The sequence below is a fragment of the Xiphophorus couchianus genome, chromosome 21, assembly GCF_001444195.1.
Source record: "Xiphophorus couchianus chromosome 21, X_couchianus-1.0, whole genome shotgun sequence".
Lineage (NCBI taxonomy): Eukaryota > Metazoa > Chordata > Actinopteri > Cyprinodontiformes > Poeciliidae > Xiphophorus > Xiphophorus couchianus.
In genome coordinates this window covers 10,388,088-10,408,721 of record NC_040248.1, presented here as the reverse complement: position 1 = coordinate 10,408,721, position 20,634 = coordinate 10,388,088, and the positions used below count along the sequence as shown (strand labels likewise).

At 37.0% G+C, this 20,634-nt stretch overlaps 1 protein-coding gene across 2 annotated transcripts in view; it reads left to right on the top strand.

Annotated features, from left to right (window-relative positions):
• The first annotated feature begins 411 nt into the window (after window positions 1-411).
• The window catches only part of nck1b (NCK adaptor protein 1b), a 37,581-nt gene continuing 17,358 nt past the window's right edge, over window positions 412-20,634 (top strand). Inside the window, exons 1-3 of one of the 2 annotated variants that reach the window (XM_028004628.1) lie at window positions 412-653; window positions 17,819-17,867; window positions 19,570-19,826. In XM_028004628.1, coding sequence (XP_027860429.1) covers window positions 19,601-19,826 — 226 coding nt within the window. In that variant the 5' untranslated portion in view covers window positions 412-653; window positions 17,819-17,867; window positions 19,570-19,600. Of the gene's footprint in view, window positions 654-7,470; window positions 7,508-17,818; window positions 17,868-19,569; window positions 19,827-20,634 lie in introns of those variants that run through there. The other variant, XM_028004629.1, reaches the window with a different exon arrangement.

The window sequence follows — 20,634 nt, the reverse complement described above, 5'->3', positions numbered from 1 at the left end:
ACCACTGAAGAATTTTGGTTTGGCTCTGGTGAATAATTTCTGTGTTCATTTGGTGATAAACCCTCTTTAGACTTTTGAAAAAATATTGTCACTGTCTTTATTCAATGTTTTTTTAAACATTGAATGCTTATTTTATTTAAGCAGTAAATAAAATAGAAAAAAAATTAATTAGGCAGATAATACTACATAAAAAAAATAATTTTCAGTCCTTATGAAGTTGACAAAGGATAATCTTATGCTGGTATGGTTGTTTTACCCTTGGAAGGCAAAATTCAGGAGGACGTTCTATGGGAATGTAGAATATTAACAGCTGCAGTGGCATTGATTGGCAGCGAGCTCGTCCATTCAGAACACAGTCTATCCTCCCGCAGCCAATCACAGAAGAGCAGTCGGGAAGTGAGTGGGTACTTTGTAGCTGTTTCAGCTAGTTAGCTAGCCTAGCTGCTGCTGAGCTCTGACACGGTCTGATGCAGAAATGCTTTTCCAACGGGGCGCTGCGTCTAGTCAGCTAGGCTAGCTTCTCGGATTGGGAAAGAAAATATATACTGGCTTGAGAGGACTGTGGACATCCACTGTGAGCATCTTTTTCGAGACGCCTCCATCAATACAAAATATTTAAAAGGAGATAAGAAGAGGTGGCCATCAGCAGTCAGGTAAGACGTGGCATGACTGAACAGGGAATGTGCCAGGCTGCCTTCTGCTGCAGCCGCACTCCTCTGCTGCTCCCCCTCTGTTTAACGGTAAAACCCACATAGGCTAACAGCTAAAAGGTAACCGAGGCAAAAACAGAGAAAGCCAGCCTTTCTGCTTTGTCGCATAGCCAGCTTGGTCCAATATACAGTCCGCAAAGGGGTTAACATTAATTTCGACTCTAAAACGAGATGTTGGTGTTTGCTGAATTTTCACAGATAGATTAACCAAGTTGGGTGGCTCCACACTGAAAAGCTTAACTTGACATAAAAGGCAAACATTTGGGTGCAACAAATCCTGGTTATACATTAAATCTGTCTTGTTTCAGCATAGTTATGTTCATTGACTGAGATTGAAAATGAAGAAGATGCTCTATTAGTAAGCACAGTGGCTTTTTGTTTGCACTGTTATTATAAAGTAGGCAGGTTTGAAAGATTTTCAAAATATTTGTCATGAAAGGCGGTTTCAGCTTAATCAGATGGATGTTTTGGAGATTGGGAAAAAGCAAGTTTCCGTGATAAATTATAGATGACAAATGGAATCATAAAACCCATGCAAGGACTAAGCATCTTCTGAACCATAAATCACTTCATATTTTATACTATGCTATGTTTTCAACCATATTTACATTTGAGTGATGAAGTATAGGGGGATATTTGGGGACCTAATCTAATATCACAGTAGATATATTTACACTTTAATGTATATGATCCAGATGCTTGGGATAAAACTTTCAGTCAGTGAATTGCATGTTTACATGAAAAATATAGACTGTGAAATTTGACATGAAAAATCACACAATATGTCATAATTTAAATTCTTTTAAATATGACTTTATTCATTCAAAAAGTCAAATTTAGAAAAAAATATATAAAAAGATAATCGGGGGGGACTGAAGAAACTCAAGCCATGAACAACATTTTAATAATGTAGCTTACTGAAGGCTGGCTACCTGAGCATGCAGTCTTGCAAATTAAACAACTAATATTGACTCATTAGGCTCCCAATAAGGGTTGCTCAGTATTTGAAAATGTCACAATGGCGATAATATTGGAATATATTATGATGGTATGTAATTTGTATCCACTGTATCTGCTACCCTGAAACTCTAAATATTAGATTAACGTGTAAAATGAAAGTTTATAACATATTACCTGACAATTATTGTGCTCAAACAGTCCTTTGCTATTGGAATATCTCACACACTGATAATGCAATGTTGTGAAATATTGTGCAGTCTTACTCCCAATGTTACCTTATAAAACGCAGAATAGAGTAGTTCTCTGCACATTTAGCATTATTAATAAGCATACACTAATGCTGATCTTAGAAAGTGTTTATTCTAGGGATGCACCATCATGAACATTTTGCCCAATATTAATACCACTGCTATTGCCGATAAGCAATATTATTTAGATTAGGTAAATTTTCCAACACTTTTATCACCATTTAAAAACCACAATTCTGACATTGCTAATCTGCTTCATCCCATTATACCTTGCTACATTACTATCACATGACCAAAAGAATACCACATGCCGATACCAATATATATCATTCATCCCTAGTTTATTCTGATATTTGGCTTTAATCTATGTATCAGAGCAAACTATCTAAAAAATGATATAAAGTACATTTTTATTAAAATAGATATTATTTAAAGCAGGGATAGAACAAGTTTTTTTCCCCTGTGGAAACAAAATCATCTTGTTCTTACATTTTTCTTTTATCGCTTTTTTATGTGACTGCTATTATACGGTGAAATGGTATTAATAAAAAGCACATCATCTTTTACCTCCTTCCAACATGTTTTTGTCACATTTTACAGTCAATTGAATAATCATCATGACCTCAAGAAGCCAGTATCAAGTATGTATCATGGTTTTCCTATAAGCCAAGGTGATTTCCCCAAATTTCATGTTTGAGCTGATCTGAAATGTAGCCCCAACAAAACTGACCACCTTTAATGGTGTTGTTATGATGAAATTATCTAATGCAGATCTAATGGAGTTGCAGGCATCATCACTGAGGAATTATTTTTACTTTAAACATGTCTGAAACTGAAAGCAGGTAACTATACAGCCACATTTTCAACTAAACCATCAATTAGAGGCCTAATGCGCTAGTTTGTATTTTAGAAGCTCTGTGTTTTTCATGCAACATTGTTCCTGCATTTATTAATCTAAGAAAGACTAAATGTCATGCCTCGGCTACACAATGGATGAAATGAGTGTGTGTTTCTGGCAAGATTTTGCCACCTGTGTTTTTATGACCTTTTAAATAAATTGCACAGCAACACAAACCTTATCAACACGTCATAAGGACCAAGTTACACATTCTCTCTGTGGTTAGTGGCATTTGTCGGTGTGTTTCTGTTGTTATGGGACAGTATCTCCCTTCTCACAGGTGGTATGCTATGAATTGTAAAAATGTAGGGTAGAATAATCTACCTGTAGCTTAAGATAAGGCTCAGCCATTTGCACTGCAATATGTCAAATTCACACAGGATCCCAACCACTATGGGACCCCAATACAGTGAACCCTCGTTTTTCACGGGGGTTGCGTTCCAAAAAGGACCCGTGATAGGCGACATCTGTGAAGTAGTTATCTTTATTTTTTTAAAATGATTATACAGCATAATTAAATACTCTACATTGAAACCAAAGAACAAAACCTGTTTTCAGGTCTAAGCATTTTTTTTTAAAATGCTTTGTTTGTTTTAACGCTTTGTTACAAATAACAACAGTAAAATAATCATTTTAATCATCACTATGAAGTACAGTGGGACAAATTGTGACTCACATATTTCACTGTGCCTCTGACTATGACCCTGCGGCCTGACTCCGCTCTGTAGTGTCTTTTTCTTCTGAAGCCTGTGGTGCAGGTGTGTTTTTTCGAGAGAAGAACATATTTATCGGTAGTTGTTGTCGCTCTTTTTTTCTTCTGGGCAAATATATTTGCCAAAATTTGCCAAATTGTACAACGTATAAATACCGTAATGTTATTGGCACACAGGTAGAGAAGAAGAGCGGTAACTGTTTAGCCAATCAGGACGCAGAACACAATGCACTGTGTGATAGCCATGAAAGAAGGTTTATTTATTTCTAGGCAATTCCGATGAAAATTAGACTGTATGGATCTAGTGACATTCCCTGTTTAGGGTTTTTTTAATTGTCCAACAGATCATCTAAAACCTCCTGGTATTCTAAAAGTCTCCACTGTCTACACTCACAAGGTTTGCAGGGTTTTTGGAAGAATAACAAACCCCTAATACAGGTCCTCCACTGTACTTAGAAGTAGGCATATTAATCTTTTTCTTATTAGACCAACATGTAATGTTTATTTGTTGGTCTTGGGCTTTCTGATCAAAGTCAAAGTTCCTGAAGGTATTCATGTTTACATTTGAGATGGAAGGGCAGAACATGTTTTACTGCAATACAAGATTTCTTTGTAAGGCTTCTAATGCAACGATTTTAAAAGCCTAGAGTGTTTAGTAACACTTTTCAGTGCTACAGTTCCACAGTTTATGCATTAAATGCCATCATACATTAACTATCTTACCATAAGTGCACTGTTCAGTCAGCAGCAGAAAGCTTGAGTCCTCCAGCCAATGACTTGCAAATTCACAGACGTAAATACAAACAGCAGAAAATTCTGAAGGCAGGAGCAGATTCTGATAAATTTCTTTTATGAGTTATGACAAGTGACTAAACCCAGTTGTTACTGCAGTAGAACTATTATGGTGCTGACTGCCATCCAAAGCAAAACAAGCTATATGTTTGAGCGCAATAGTGGATTAGTGCAGAACTGTGATTTGCTTGCTTTTGTTGTCCTCAGCTGCCTTTGAGGGCGTACTTGTGACGGATTTGAACTAGTTCCCTTTAGTTTTTTTTATTATCTTTTATGCCTGAAGGCACTCGTTTTATTTTCGTATTTGAATTCCAAAAATAGCCGTGGGGCAACTTGTTTGGAAAACTTGCACCTGTCAGCTGTCAGTTTTTGTGCACAATTGAGGTTTCGCAGTTAAGCAGCTGCAGACATTTGTACTGGCGGTGGCATTGTGTAATTAGATGTCCTGTTGAATCACTCGTTTTGTAATTGTTGCCTTTCATGACTGAAAATAACAACAACATACATGGATGATGATGATCTAAGTGGCCTGAAGCGGCCAAGTCTTGAGAGGAAAAGTGCTAACTGCATTTCAATAAAAGCCAGAAATGTGATGTGGCTCAAAAATTTCCCTTTTTAAATTTTTAAATAAAAGGAATCGGTTCCACGTGGTGAAATGGGGATTGTGTTCATCATGATGTCTCCACAGTCTAAGTTGTTGCAAAAGTTGTCTTCCATTTCCTCTTTTTCTTTTGCGATCTTCTTTTTTCATCTTTTCTAATGACTGCCCATGCATGTTGACTTTTAGAAGGGTTAAATGCAAACCTTGTTTCTCCAAGTCAACTAAAATTGATTCTTTTATAGATATAAAATTACAGTGTTTTCAATAACGAACAATTAAAGATGCATATAAATGCATACAAACATAGTAGAGCACATCACCATAAAGATGTCTATTTTAAAGCTTTCTTTTTAACGAAGTGTGTAGAATCAAAAGATAGGTAGTATAGACAGAGGCAGCTTGTTCCACAGTTTGCTATGATAAACTCAAACCCTTCTGGTCCTCCCTGAGGTGAACAACTAACAGTTTCTGGCGTGCGGACATGGGCAGAACTAGGAGGTAGAAAATGTCAGAGTTGTAAAATGGGACTTGACCATCAATGGGAGAAATCAACATTTTAAAATGGTCTCTAACATAAACAGGTAATCAGTGGAGTGTTTGATGCCTAATCAGGAGAAAAGTGATTTCTCAGGTAGTTGGTTAAAAACAGCATTCTGAATTGCCTGCAGACAAAATATGCTAGCAGTTTAAGTGAGAAACAGTCAAAACATTAATAACTATTTCAAACACTATATAATTAAGTACACACAGACTGTTTTCAAGCCATTATCTGTTAATTATGATGATTTTCCACTTACAGCTAATGAAAACACACCTAAGAATATTACATCAGACCAATAAAACATATTTTTAGTACAAAAATTGGGGCTTAATAAAAAGTAAGTTTAATCTCTGCTTGAAGGTTATACTTCTAATGTGAGAAAGAAGCTTCGTTGGAATGCATATTCTAATTTATTTAATGTGACGTTTTCAGTGTCTCAGCCTTGAGACCTGATCTAAGATAAACAACAAATTAAGGAGGTTTATGGCACCCAGAGTTTTTGAATGAACAGTAGACTGAAAATCATCAGAAGAGAGATTAGGGATGCACCAATATGAAAATTTGGGCCGATATCCAATTTTTAATTCTGCTGTTAGGACCTATAACTACCAATGTTATATGTATATTAGATATATTTCCATACATTATTTACACTTTGTAAAAGCAACCACAGCATGTATGTTGCATCTCTGCTCAAGTTGAACACAGCGCAGTCCTGTGCTGAATTACCATCACTGTCACATGACTGAACAATTACCACATTGCCAACCCACCTCCCTCTCTTGAAACACATATGCAAACAAGATGAAAATGAACATTGTTAATATTGACTCAGTTTTACTCATTAAACCAATATAGATAAGTTAAGAAAATGCCTACCATTGGCCGATTTTGATGTTGATGCCAATATATCTGGCTTACCCTCTAAAACTGGTACTACTGAACTGTAACATGAAACCCAGAGGTACAAGAGAAACAAGATAGGCCCCAGAACAAAACCCTGAGGTACTCCACCTCAGTTCATTGGAATCTTCCATTAGCTGATTGGCATAAACACCGAAGCTTCTACTTCTGTTAACCACATAATTAAAATGTGGTCAACAGTGTCAAACAAAGATAAAGGCTCTAATCAAAACAGAAATGAATATTCCCATGAGTCTGCTGACATCATGTTACTAGAGTTTTTGAGTAATGTGTTTTCCCTAGAATGTTTTTTAAGTAAACCTAATTGAAATTTTTAAAAAAATTCTGATTATTCAGAATAGTCACGACTTTATCTGCTACCACATTTTCTAGCATTTTGACTTGAGTTCGAATTTAGAAATTGACCTGTAATTCTGAGGTAAAGTTGCATCTAGATTAAGGTATAGTTCAACTAAAGTGCTACTGTGCTTTAAAAAAGGTTACATTTCTCAGATGAAATTGATTTATTAAAGAGACAATGGACTCAAATGTTTTTTTTTCTTTTTTACAAAGCTTAGTGTTATGTCAGTAGGGCAAGATGAGGGTCTTATTGTGTTGAGCAAATCAGAAACATCATGTAAGGTCACAAGACTGAAAGAGAACCAAGTATGTGAAGGAAACAAGTCACAAGAGGGAACATGAAAAGATGACTGTTGAACTACCCAACGAAAAAATAATAAAATTCTTTACCTTTTGCTTTGGACTAAACTAGGTATTGTAGGGTTGCCGATAAAACAATTGAGCTGATAGTGTCAAACAAAATTTTGGGGTTTGCCATGCACATGATAAGTTCTTAACTCTTGTGTCTTTTCTCCAGAAGAGGAAGCCAATGCTATTTGTTTGAAAATAGTATTGTTGTAAATGAGGTGTAAAGTTAATTTAAAAGCATTTGTATCCTTGCTGACTAATCATATTAAAAAAAAAAAACAGTCTTATTTCTCATCTCCCATGACAAAGCTCCACCTCTGTGTTTGTGAGCTGCAGACTCCTTAGAATTATTTGGGTTGTTTCTAACGTACCTACTTTCTCACCACTAGTATGAGATATAACATCATGGTGAAGGGACTTGCCAGAACAGCCCAGTGAGTAGCTCTTGATTTTCCTCCTTAAATTTATTAGTTCTGGAAGCTTAGCTGTCAGCTGTATAGATGTTCTACATGCAAATACATCTGAAATCAGTTGTGGATAGGTTGCTGAAGTGCGTTATGTGTGCTGATTGTGTTTTATCACGTAAGTGACTGCTACGTAATTAGTTGAGAAACACCGAACAATGTCAAAAATCTAGAAAATGGGGTGAGCGATTCAACACTTCACTCAGCCTTTCTGCATTTGATTCTTTGATGCCACTGAGAAGTACTTTTGTGTGTCTTTAAGTGTATACTGAGGCAAAGTTATAAAGCGCTGTTCACGTTTCTTCTCCCCACTACTGCAAAATGTCATTGTGTGTAGACTGTGTGTGGTGAGAAATTTGCAATCATTTTACACTTGGAGTCAGTGATGAGACTTCCTCTTTCGGGTAAAAGAAGTATGCAGTTTCAGCTTTTTGTTTCTGTCTTAGTTCATTAGGGTTAGGGGTTTTCTTTCAGTGGTTTTGGCAGAATGAAAATGAGGATGTATGCACTTATCTAACCACAATGTTATATTAATTGCAGTTCTGTATCCATGACAAAAACCAGAAGGCACTTCTGTCGTGATTTTCTTATTAGAAATGCAAGTTTACTTTCAGATTAAAAGACATTTTTTAGGCGACTCCGTAGTGTCACTATCACACGAATGCTGTGTGAAGTTTGCAGCTCAGTTACACAGTGCACTGTTGTACACACAGCGTCTTGTGGGTAGAATCATTGAGGCCCTGAAGTCGTTATTTTGATTGCTTGGTTTTCTTTATAAATTCTTTGCTATAAAAAAGTGAATCCACTTTATAATTTTAAATTTCTGTAGTTTGCTTTTGTGACAAATTCAGTTGTACATGAAGGCGATCCCAGTAAAACAAGAATATACTGTGCATAATTGTCCAACCTAAATGCAATTTATTTTTTGGACTGATTTGATCCAATAGTGACACCAACGTTGGCATCATTCTTGGGTCGGCTCTTGGGTTGAGACCACCAATCCAGAGACCGTTTTGATGAGTTGTTCTTTGTATTTATGCTGTTTTTACATTGGAGGTATAAGCTTGTAGGCATGTAGTTCAGAGGGAGAGACAGACATATGTAATGTGTCTATGTTTTTGGGATTGCACGGATTACTTAAACTTTGTACATGCCAGTGAGCCGTCTACTTACTCAGCATGGCCATCTATGGAGATATTTTAGTGTTTAGAAGGAGAAAAAACAAGGTGGGGATTTGTTAAGTGTTTCATGCAAACAGTTGAAGAGGGAAATGCTGGATTGATTTAGTGCAAATAACTGGGGAGAAAACTAAACTAAGTTGACACTGTGCCATTTATAAGGCCTTCTGGTTTCTGTGATGCTGAAAACATTAACAGCATTGCAAAATTCAGCAATCAAAATTAAATCCCCTTTAGTGAAGTGATGGTAATTTTGTGTGGATTAATTATTATCTGAAAAATACACAGATAATCTGATGTTAGTTATGCTAACTGCAGTAGTTGTTGATTATTTAGCAATGTCTTTCGCTAAGAAAAGCCAGAGTTGACATCAGAAATTTTACTTCTTTACTTTTTTTTTTTAATTAATAGTAACTTTTGGGAAAGTTCACCTCCTCGATATCTGGTTGTTCAGGTTTAGCAACTAGCTACAAAATGAATATAGACAGGCAGGATCATTGACGCTTGTTCTGTTATTTAGCAATCTTAATATAAATCCATTTCTAAGTATGTGAAAAAGGATATATGTTTTTAAGATAGTGCCTGAGGTTTATTTGTATTTGCGTATAAAACACCATGTTCAAAATCACTTCTTTATGAAAAAAAAAATTTAATTATGTGCTTAGTTCTAGTTTCTAATCTTTCGTTTTTCTTTATGTGGGAAGTGAAAATGCCATACTGCAAGACTGCTGAGCAAAATTGCTGACGTAAATTACATAAATCATCTCTTCCATAATAAATATTTTTTGGTTCTGGATGAATCATTTTAAATGTTAAGTATTTCTTGCTGTATGTAAACTAGTTCAAAAACAGGAATTCAATTTTTCTTGAATAGTGTAAAGGAGCCCATTTTTAAGAACAATATTCACTGCTGTTTGGAGTCTGTGTAGGCCGTCCAAGTCATGCACAAATGTTCAAAGTCCTTCTGAGGAAAATATTTTCTTTCTTCCCCATCTCCTATCAAAGATCTGGTTGATGCTGATTTGTGCAGAGCTGAGATTTCTTTGGCAGAGGTCTATAGTGTTAATATTCTAGTTTGAACGGTATTGAAGCTAGTTTAGTAACAGTAAAGTTAAAGAATAGGTTGTTTCGACTTTAGAGAGCATCTTCAGGGAAAATCTGTTTTTTAGATCAGTTTTCCATACAGATGACCTCTTCCAGTGATTCATTTTGGCAACAGAATTGTTGGAGCCATCTGAAAGTTTCTATTTTTTCTGTGTTTTCTGTGTGACTATGTGAAAGTCTGGCTCATATTTAGGGTTCTTGGAAACTGTTCTGCTGTGCTACTATAGTTTATCTTGAAAAGTAAAAGGCTGCTTAGAAACAGCATGAGTAAATGATAAGCTGGCTTTGTTCTGGCTGTGTAGTGCTGATATAGATCACCGATTTGGTTCATCTAAGTATTTTTTTTTTCAGTGTGTGCACCCACAAGAAGAGACCCTTTGAATGATATTGTCACTTTTTTTTCTCACTCTGCTTGGCTGATTTCTACTCCTAAAATAGTGAATATTTTCTTACAATGTGATCCACTTTAACCTTTATAAGAGGTCATTTAGAGTGCTCCATTTATCTTTGGGGGAAAAAAATGGCTTTATTTATAGCTCTACTTTTGTACTTTGGATATCACATCAGCTTTATCCTGGTTTTGCTCTCTGTTTAATCTGATGGCTCTGATCAGAAGTGTGCATCTGTATGTTGAATGCTTTGATCAGGATTTAGCTCCCACCAGACATGTTGGAAAATTGGTGTTGACTTGTAAAGAATTAAATAGGACTCATCTTTTGTTTTCACAAGAAAACTGGATGATTAGAATTCTAGGTAGTGATTTGCTGCATCTATTTATAGTTAAATCTGTAATTAAAATATAATGCCTCATAATCAAGCCTATAAACTGCAATTGTCATAGCTTAAACATCAATGAAACCATCAACCTATTTACATGGAAAACCATCATTAAAAAAGTATAGCAACTAAAGTATGGCAGAGCAATCACTTCTTAGTTCATGAATTAATAGCAAGTTTCAATAGCATTCATGAGTTTTAGATTCAAGTTAAAACTCATGCATTTTTTTAATTTTTAGTTTAACTAATGGAATTGCAATTCCTTATACAGAAAGAGTAAACCACTTAAAACCTTCCTGGGTTACCATCAGATAAACCATCATTGCATCACCTGATCATCTCTTTTGTCAGTTTTCCATTTAAAAAGAAATGTTACTTCACCTGTGACGGTGTCTCTGTTGGCCAGACCGTAACAACCAGACTGGGGAATTTGAAGCCGGAATGAAGCATAAAGTGAAACGGAGAAGTGAAAGCACTATGAAGTGGTTGTGTGACCTAATCTTTCTCCAGTGTCTCATGATCGGTTATTCCTGACATTAAGCAACATGTATTTTCTAATAACGAAGGGCTTACATCAAAATATGTTTAGAGGTTGACTGTGAGCATCTTCTGAACACTAATGCATATTACATAAAACATATTTGAAATAGATCTTTCGGAGGTGCCGTGGTGGCGTAGGGGATAGCGCGACCCATGTTTGGAGGCCTTGAGTCCTCGACGCGGCCGTCGCGGGTTCGACTGCCGGACCTGGCGACATTTGCCGCATGTCTTTCCCCCTTCCTGTCAGCCTACTTTCATATAAGGGACACTAGAGCCCACAAAAGACCCCCTGGAGGGGTAAAAATAAAATAAAAGAAAAAGATCTTTCAACTTCCTTCCAGCTACAATCTCTACACCTTAAGAGATGTATCTGTTATTTACATTCTATTAGCTATTTCAAAAACAGTATCTTGGTTAAAAGGAAGTCCTTGAATTATGTCTGCTCTGGAAGATCTAATTCAGAGTTTGAACTTCTTGGAGTATTTAAAAAAAATTTTGAGTATTTTTAAAAACTGTGGATATAAATGATAGGGATGTCTTTTTTGTGCATTTTTATCAAAATTACATAATGAACAAAATCAATACCATACACGTGCTTGAATTTTGTCTTCACTTCAATTTTTGCTGACCAATTCTAAGGTGTTTCTCCAACACAGGGTTGGAAACCAATCGCTCACATGACACAGACTGACTGTGAGCCACCCAATGAAGTTTCTCTTTAACCGTAAAGGATTAAAAACATTTTGATAAAAATCAGATTTGTTAGCCAAGTAAATGATGTGACCTGCCTCGATTTGGATTCTATTCATGTAAATATAAGTTGTGCTCTCTATTATTATTATTATTAAATTAGCTGCGTTAAATATATAACTCTGTGACATAAAATATAACAACAGAAATCGGGAGTTCATTTTAGTCAGGAATCAAGATTTTCTGCATTCTTGTTTTGGGCATCAATAGTAGTGATGCATTCAGCTTGCAAGATGATTGAACATTTAGACAATTTGTCAGTGTAACTAAGTAACTTCTAAGTAAGTCAGAGCTCATCTTAGGTGTCTCTAATGCAAAAAATAATAGTCATAAAAAGCAAATCGCAATTTATTGTCAAAATAGGTTCAAATCAAGTCTGAGTATATCTACGTATTTAGATTTTAAACTAGAGATGTTTGGCTCAATCCAAAGTCCTTTAAAAAAACAGTGAAAAGGCTTTTTGCATTAGCTCATTATGTTTGGCCTGCCAGGGTGGTTTATCAGCCTCTTTGTCAGCATTTAACTCTACTGGGTGTCCATCAATAATGTTTCTACAGTCTGAATTGCTTTCTAAGTTGCTAAAATTTAAGGCTTTAAGCAGACATTCTATATGTTAGCAGTAAGTTTTCTCTAATTAGATGTTGCTCAGCAAGCTGCAGTTTTTAAAATGTGGTTTTCTTAATTCCAACAAACCCAGTTTCTGTCTTAATTATTGTGTTAGTACTCCAGTGCTTCCAGCCTGAGCAGTTTTTGGGGGGAATTGCCAGGCAACAGTCTCCAAACAGTGGCTTATCTATGACATTATACACAGTTCTGTTTGCAGAAAAGAATGGGCCCTTTGATGTAAAGTGGTTCCGACAGAAAACTAAAAACTTTTGCTGTTGGTTATTGCTGTGAGAGCAGATCTGTCTATTCCCAAAGGACACAAGCCACAATCTATTTTAGGATATTTCCTACTGCTAAGGGGGATCCCCTGGGGTGAATAACCGACTTCTTTTAAACAATCACGGCGGTAAGGCTATCAGTTCCATCTTATTAAATTTCAGTGTGATCCCAAATCAGGACAGTTTTCCAATGAGGAATTCCTTCTCTCAGTATCTCTGGTGTTTAAGTTAACACTTTCATCTCCATAACAAGTTATATTACGCACATTGATTCAAAGATAAGCTATCTTTACTACTCTCAGCCCAGGGGTCAAGTCCACGCTCTGTCAGATAGCATCACTTTCCCATCATCCGGTCACTCTTGTGTCCACACTTCCTGTCTCACAGCTGGCCTGCCAAGTCTCCCATGACCCTTTGCTGCGGTGCCGCTGTTTTGTTTTGAGAGAACCCAGGACAGCCGGGATGAGCTTCAGTCTCATGAGCTTTCGCTGATGCACTTCAGGGTGGAAAAAAAAAAGCGAACCCAAGCTTGTGTTTATTGGTCCATTGCTGTCCTCTGCCTGTCGCTTTGTGAAACAGGCTGGTCCCTGTGGCTAAAATGCAACTTTTTTTGCGTGCTAGAGGAAGAGCTGCAGCGCCAGAGGGGGCTGAGTTAGCAGTGAACACATAGAGCACATTCCTGAAGGCAGCAGAGCTCTGTGATTTTAGAGGGCTGTCACAGGGATTAGGTTACCCTGTCTGCTTCTGTGAGCTCATGCCGTTGCTGTGTCAGTGCCGCAGCAATCCTCCTGAGCAGCAGCAGTTTGCTCCCAGTGTGAGGAAAACTAGGACACATATTCATTCTCCCCTGCCTGGCTACGAAACTTTAAATATCTGATGCAAATTGACTTTCCCTAAAACTGTCTACAGCCAGTTTGACATTTCTTCTATGTGTACCAACAGGATTGTGGCTGAAACTGACCACTAGGTGTGCTCTTTGACTGGATCTGTTGTCGGGGGTTCCTTTCTCCTCCATCTCCCGAGACACACAGCAGAGGTTTTCGCAGCAGCTGTAGCGTACAGGATGTGGTGAATTTATGTCACTGGTGTTTCACCATAAGAAGAGAATTCACAAGGTTGCACCCTGCATCTGCTTTTTCACCACTGACAAAAAGTATTTGTGGTTTTTAAAGTCAAATATACTTTCTAGATTTCATTGTAAAGACTTTTTTATGATAACATCTTCACAAAGATGTGGCTAAAACACAGGGACCAATATTTATTTGGTACCAATAAATACTTTGTTTATTAGTATTATAAATAGAAAGTATAATACTTTGTATTATAAATACAATATTTTATAATACTTTTATCAGTAGTGCTTGAAGGGTGAACATGAGAGGATCACTTATTAATCCTTGGTTTGGCTCATTCCCCAGATAAGACATGGTTTGTTTCCTCAAAGTTTACAAAACTGTGTCCATTTGCATTGTAGAGACAGGCTCAATTGATCTGTAATTATGTTCTATGTCATTCACTGACTGGACATTTAACCCCTTATAGTCAAAATATAGAAAGTGGTTACCCATACATTCTATTCTGGTCTACATGTGTAAAGGGGAAAAAAAACTAAAACTAATGTAACAAATGTTTTTTGTTACTAATGTAACAAAAAAAATATTTTGTTACATTTGTTTTTGTTTCTAGAATAGTTCATGAATATAAAGTCTTAAGCAACACATTGAGAGCTCATCCCATGCCCAATTTAATGCCCTGCATAATGATTTAAATTATAACAGAACTGCTCTGAACTTTAATTTTCTCCTATCAGATGACCAGAGATCACCTTTGGTTACGTTTTACCTCAGAGAACTGTTGTTCAATTTTAATGGTTAGCACCAAGAAGACAAATGGCTTGCTGAAGTTGTTGCTTACATTTCAGCTCCTAATTTAATTTGAATACAAATGCAAAAAACATCAGATATTTTATTTTTTGACCCAATTTTTTTCCCCCTCTGTAATCCTTCTTACTTCAACACATCATCAAATAGTTTAATTCCAAAGTTGTTTATTAATCCTACAGGAAATTTTAATGTTGTAACCGGTACTGAGGGTTTTCAAAGAGTTGTAGATGCTATTGGCTGTGAGCAGAAAGGATCTCCAGTAGCTGTCTGTGTTAAACCTCTGAAGAAGACAGATAGTAGCTCTTTTGCAATAGAATCACTGCAACATTTTTTGCATGTCACAAATTAAGAACCGAATTATCCTCTAATGGAAAAAAATATATAAATAAAAAAAAAATTGTTTTGAAGGACAGAATTGACAATGATGGCTAACAAAGTTACTAAAGAGTAAGCTAACTCCTTCAATTGCTGGATAGGTCAGAGCAATGTAGAGAGGTCATTTTACTGGCATGTTTTTGGCTAGTGGGAGGAACCTGAATAACCCAGGCATGCACAGAGACAAAACTGTGTACAGAAAGTATTTCTTCAAGGTAACAGCTCTGTTTATAAAGGAAATCTGGGAGTATTACAAGCTGATTTTACCTTGAAAGTTGGTCAGTTTTTCTGCCACAGTATCCAGCCTGTAGTTATCTGCTTAGCAAACGTTGCTTGAAACAATGTTAAAATAATTTGAGATGTGGGCGAAATTCCCTTAGTTTCCATATCATGAATAATTCTATTTTTGAAGACTTGATTTGTCTAGTTTTGTAAGTCAGGTGGAAAAAGTATTGGTGACTTCTATCAGCCAGTTGGCCAGCAGTGTTCAGCAACAGCTGGGAGAAAGACTGCGGTGCTTTCTTAATACTCTATAGAGCTGGAGAAAAATCCTGTCACTCCAACAGTTTCTCTGGCATCTCATCAGTCATTTGAGTGAAACTCTTACTGGTTATGGAATGATAACTTGGCATACTTTCATACCAGGAGTTATCCCAAGTTGACGGACCAAAGTTAAAACTCAAAGGTTAAAATAGAGCAACTTTGATATCACATGTTCAGTCTCTGCTATCTGCTAACATCTTGCTGTCTCTTAAAGTAGCAGCCTAAATGCACGGCAGACATGTCTTGACGTGTTGTGACGTGTTGGGGAAAATGGATTCCTTTGAAGTACAGTACTTCAACCTTTTATCCTTTACTTTGTTAAAAGATCTTACTAATAGAAATACATAAAAACTTCCACACCGATGAGTTTTTATCATTTACATGTGCTAGTAGTGCCTAGGTTTCATTCATTCAGCAATGAGAATGAATTTTTTTCTGCTGAAAATTGGCCAACTCCGATCACAAACCAATTTTATGCCGCGTCTCACAGAGAAAGTCTTTAGTTAAATCTAGAGAACAAGGGGAATTAAGCACCAATTCAGTGCTACCACACTTTGAATGAGAAGATACATATGCTGCTGGTTGGGATCAGTGTAAATGAATATCCGTAGTGCCACCATATGAGCAGTTTGACCTGTCTGACCTGGTGTTTAGTGTTTCTGCGTGTCTCTGCTCAGTCTGCAGCTGTGTGATTATCTCAGAGCATCTGTCACCCACCGTTTCTGATCTACTCTAAAAGTCACTGAAGAATTAACATGAACTTTTACACTCGGCCTTTTAGATGAATGCTAAAAGAATAGATGCAAGATTCAACCTGAAATGTGAGATAGGCAAGAAACGGAGTACTGATGGTTCTAGCATTATATGGTTTAAAAGAAAAAAAAAGCATAAAGTGGAGATATTAAAGTAACGGAGGGTTATTGTGAAGGCAGACGGAGCGCACACACAGCTACTTCGTCCAGCCCAGGGAGTGGAGAGATTGTTGCCTTTTGTCTGAGTGAATGAGGCACTCGAGGAAAGTAAATCAGCTCTTTGTTTTTGTGTGCCGCTCCCTTGCATTTCTCGCAGTGTTCACTAATGCAATTAATGGAAAAGAAGCAGGCAATAACATGCCTTAAGATTTAACCACAGTGTACACCCAATTGCTCTTTGGTACATTAAGTAACCCACCTCCCCCTGATTGTTTATTATTTATTTTCTGTCGGTACCAGCTGATTTAAATCCGATCGACATCTTATTCATGTCTTGGTTAACCATGCTGAAAGTCTGCTTCGCTCCCTCCACTCTTGTTTGCCCAAAGATCAGGTTATACGCCCATCTCAAGGCCAGCTGTGGCTGAAACCTAGACAGCACTGCTGCTTCAAATAAATTTAAGAGCCTCTCTCATTCAATAAAGTCAGTGTCTGTTCCCTGTAGTCAGTTGGGGTGGGGGAGAGGTGAAACTTCATCCACTCCCGTGACATCAGAGCAGCCACTTCAGTCAGGCCTTGCTCCCCACCATAGCTGACCCAAGGATCTGCAATGTTAAACTAAGCATAGCTTATCTCTGCTTGTGGCTGTTCAGGTCATAAGACTGGTTGTTGTGAATGTGCGCATTGTTCAACGTGAACAAACTTTCACAGTGGTTCTCAGTCCTTCACAATCATAATTTTAGATGTGTTGAGGGAAGCTAAGGAGCACTGTGGATAATAGAGCCCTGTGTATTTAATAATTTAGCTCACACTGGCATTACGGTTTGCATATGTGAACCAATCTAGGCCAGATCTAAATTTAAAACAATTCTCTTCATCATCACGGCTCAGAAAGAGATTCCAGTTGCACCATTACAGTAATCTTTACCATCCTGTTGGCGTAAGTTGACGGCAGGCAAAGAAAGGCAACTTTTTGTCAGCTCGTCAAAGGAAATCGTCCCCTGTGTAATTCTGAAGACTCTCTGACAGCTCTTGGCTTTAAAGACTGAGTATCAAAGCAATTTGTCTGTTATTTCAATACTACAATTGGTGGAGGGAAATTCTGCTCGACAAGACTAAACTGTGGAAATGGGTGCTGGAATTTCTGCCCGGTTGTTGTGGTATATTTGGATAACCCTGGTTCACACCTTTTTGGCATAGGTTTTCTGCAAGGGGTGTTATTATGTCATCTGAAGCCTACTTGTATAAGACTGTAGCACATAATTATGTATTTCAAACAAAAGAGTTTGAGAAGTTAATTTGTAACTTCCTTGTATCGTTTCTGTTCTTGTTCTAGGTCAGCAGAAGTATCAGAACGGCTTGTTCTCAGCTTTGATGCAGAACAGGTATGGCTGTCCAGCTTCAGTCTCCAAATGTACTCCTTTTCATTTGTCGTAACACTTATCAATTATGGATATTTTGATCAAGATTTAAAATCTCGGATACAGATCAGAGAAGTTTAACCACTGTTCCTAAACAGTTTGGAAAAGTCTGGATTTTGACCTAGTTCTAGGTCAATTTTCTGAAGTCAGTGCCATGCAAAAAAAATTAACATAGATCTCACCAGTGTCATGTCATGATGATGATGATTAGGATTGTCAACAACTTATTTACCTATTATGATCAGGATCCTGCTGTTTCCTTAATTTTTCTTAAAGTTTCGAGCAACAGAGATGTTTTCCTGTCTGTAGTTTTCCATTAAGTTTGTCTCCTCAGCTCCAACAGAGGGCTGACTTGGTTAAGAAAGTTATCTATAGTGTTAACAATGTTTAGGTTTTAAGGTGTATAACTTCCTTTCCAAAGAAATTTCTGCTGCAGATGTTTTAATACTTATGGCAAAGCTAATTTACTGTATTAGCTTGGTTCCTAAAATATAACATTGTAGTTTCAGTTTGTCATTTCCATGCAAAACTTCCGAAAAAAATATTTTTTCTGCCCTAGAAATGTAATACTGTCCTTTGAATGTCATAATTTTTAGTGACTGGTGTTTCAACTACTCTCAGCGTTGCTCTCTGAGAACAGCTGAGGATATCAGAACACAGCAGAAGAGATCATATGATAGACTGGAAGCTGCAGCAGTCTGTGTTTCAGCATTCAGATCATTAAGGGTACAAAGAGATTGTTGGGAAAATCCAGATCTGTCTGATCAGCAACATTATGTTCACTGCATAAAAGTTTGGGCAGCCAAACTCATAACATACAGATTTTTTTTTTTAAAGTGGCCACCCAAAATGCAACTTCACGGTAGAGTTACATGACATGGCAATAAGATGGATGAATGTTGTGGTAATGACATGACTTGCCAAAAGTAATAATAAAATATTAGTTAATGACATTGTGCTTTCAGTTCATTGCAAACATGCATAATCTTAATACCTTTACCACCTCTTTACTTTCTAAAACATTTCTGTGCTGCATTAAGCAACAACCTTCACAAAAATGTTGCTTGCATAGAGAGCATGAATGTAAAGTTCTTGGATAGCTAATATTAGTCCGAGCAGTGTTTTGCAGTTTTGATAGTTCATACAAGGATTTTCAAACATTAATGGATTTCTTAGTTATTCTGCAGTCCTTCTGTACAGCCAGCTGGATCTGCAACTGACACCAAAAACATGTACAGGGAGTTCATTTAGTTTGCAATAAGGCTGCATAATGTATCAATGATTTCTGACATTGCAAAGTCAGTGTGTGCAAGATCAATACAGCAAAGAGCTGTTTGGATGTAAATAAATATTAGGTAGTTGAATAGATGCAATGCATTCATGTCTATTGTAACTGTAATATATTTGTGGATGCTTTTGTTAAGATCAGCAGAAAATGTTTTGGTGAAATAAATGAGAAACTTTGCTATTCTGTTGAGTTTTGTCATTTCTAATAGAGCATCTGTAGTCCTACACATTCTTCGATAAAACATTGTTGTTGTTATGGAAATAGCTGTTTTTCGGTTTTCCTACCAGGACTATACCTATCTGGGCTCTATCTTTGATGTGAATCTAAACACTTAAAAGTTTAAAGGAAACTATGTCGACTATGTTTTTTTCTAAACAGTTTTGTGAGGCATCGGTCTCCCTAGGTCAAGATGACTGAAGAGGTGATTGTCATCGCCAAGTTCGACTACATGGCCCAGCAGGACCAGGAGCTGGACATCAAGAAGAACGAGCGCCTCTGGCTGCTGGACGACTCCAAGTCCTGGTGGAGGGTCCGGAACGCCACCAACAAAACTGGCTTCGTCCCGTCCAACTATGTGGAGAGGAAAAACAGCGCTAGAAAAGCTTCGATTGTCAAGAATCTCAAAGACACACTCGGTAAGAGAATTTACTTTTTGTTCCTTTGGTTTTGCTTCTGTTTATTTCTACAGTAGGTTGGTTCTCAGTAATCATGAGAAAGGATGCTGGTTTGAATTCCATATAAGCTTATTTATTTTTTCGACCCGTTCATAACATTCCAGTTAAGCTGCATAGATAATACTTTTGTAAATATTTACATATCTTCAGCATCTTGATGGGGTTCCTCTCTCACATGTAGATTTTCTTTTAATTATTAACTGAAACAGCGTTGCTTCAAAAGCATTATCTAGGCCAACTTTCATATTGGTTTTGACCACAACTGTGACATATAACCTGTTGCACGTTATTCACCAGAGTGTTTGTTCAGAGTGCAGACATGCTATTCTCAGGTTATTGCTTGCATGCACCTACAATTGGACTTCCACTTTTGATCGTCTTGCCTGACTTTAAGTGCAACTTTGAAGCTTTTACTCAGGTAAGGGAGTTATAGATATTTTTTATCTTTCTGGCTTTGTAACAAGTATAAATTAGTTTTGGTTCCTAGACTTTCTATCCTGACTGTTTTGATTCCTTTAGCAAAAGAGTTAAATTTGTATCTACTGCCAGCTGCTGCAAACCATGTAAGACCAGTATGGGCATAAATTTCAGTCATAAATATTTTGTACTTGTAAATCAAACTGCATAGTTGTGAGTTGAGTTTTGTAACCTTGTAAAAAAAAATAAAATGACTGAGAATGTCTGCTTTGTGCATGTGTAGATGTTGTTATTCTTTACCTACACAAATCTTTGTTTATGGATCCACAGAGATGAAATTGTCTATTTGGTT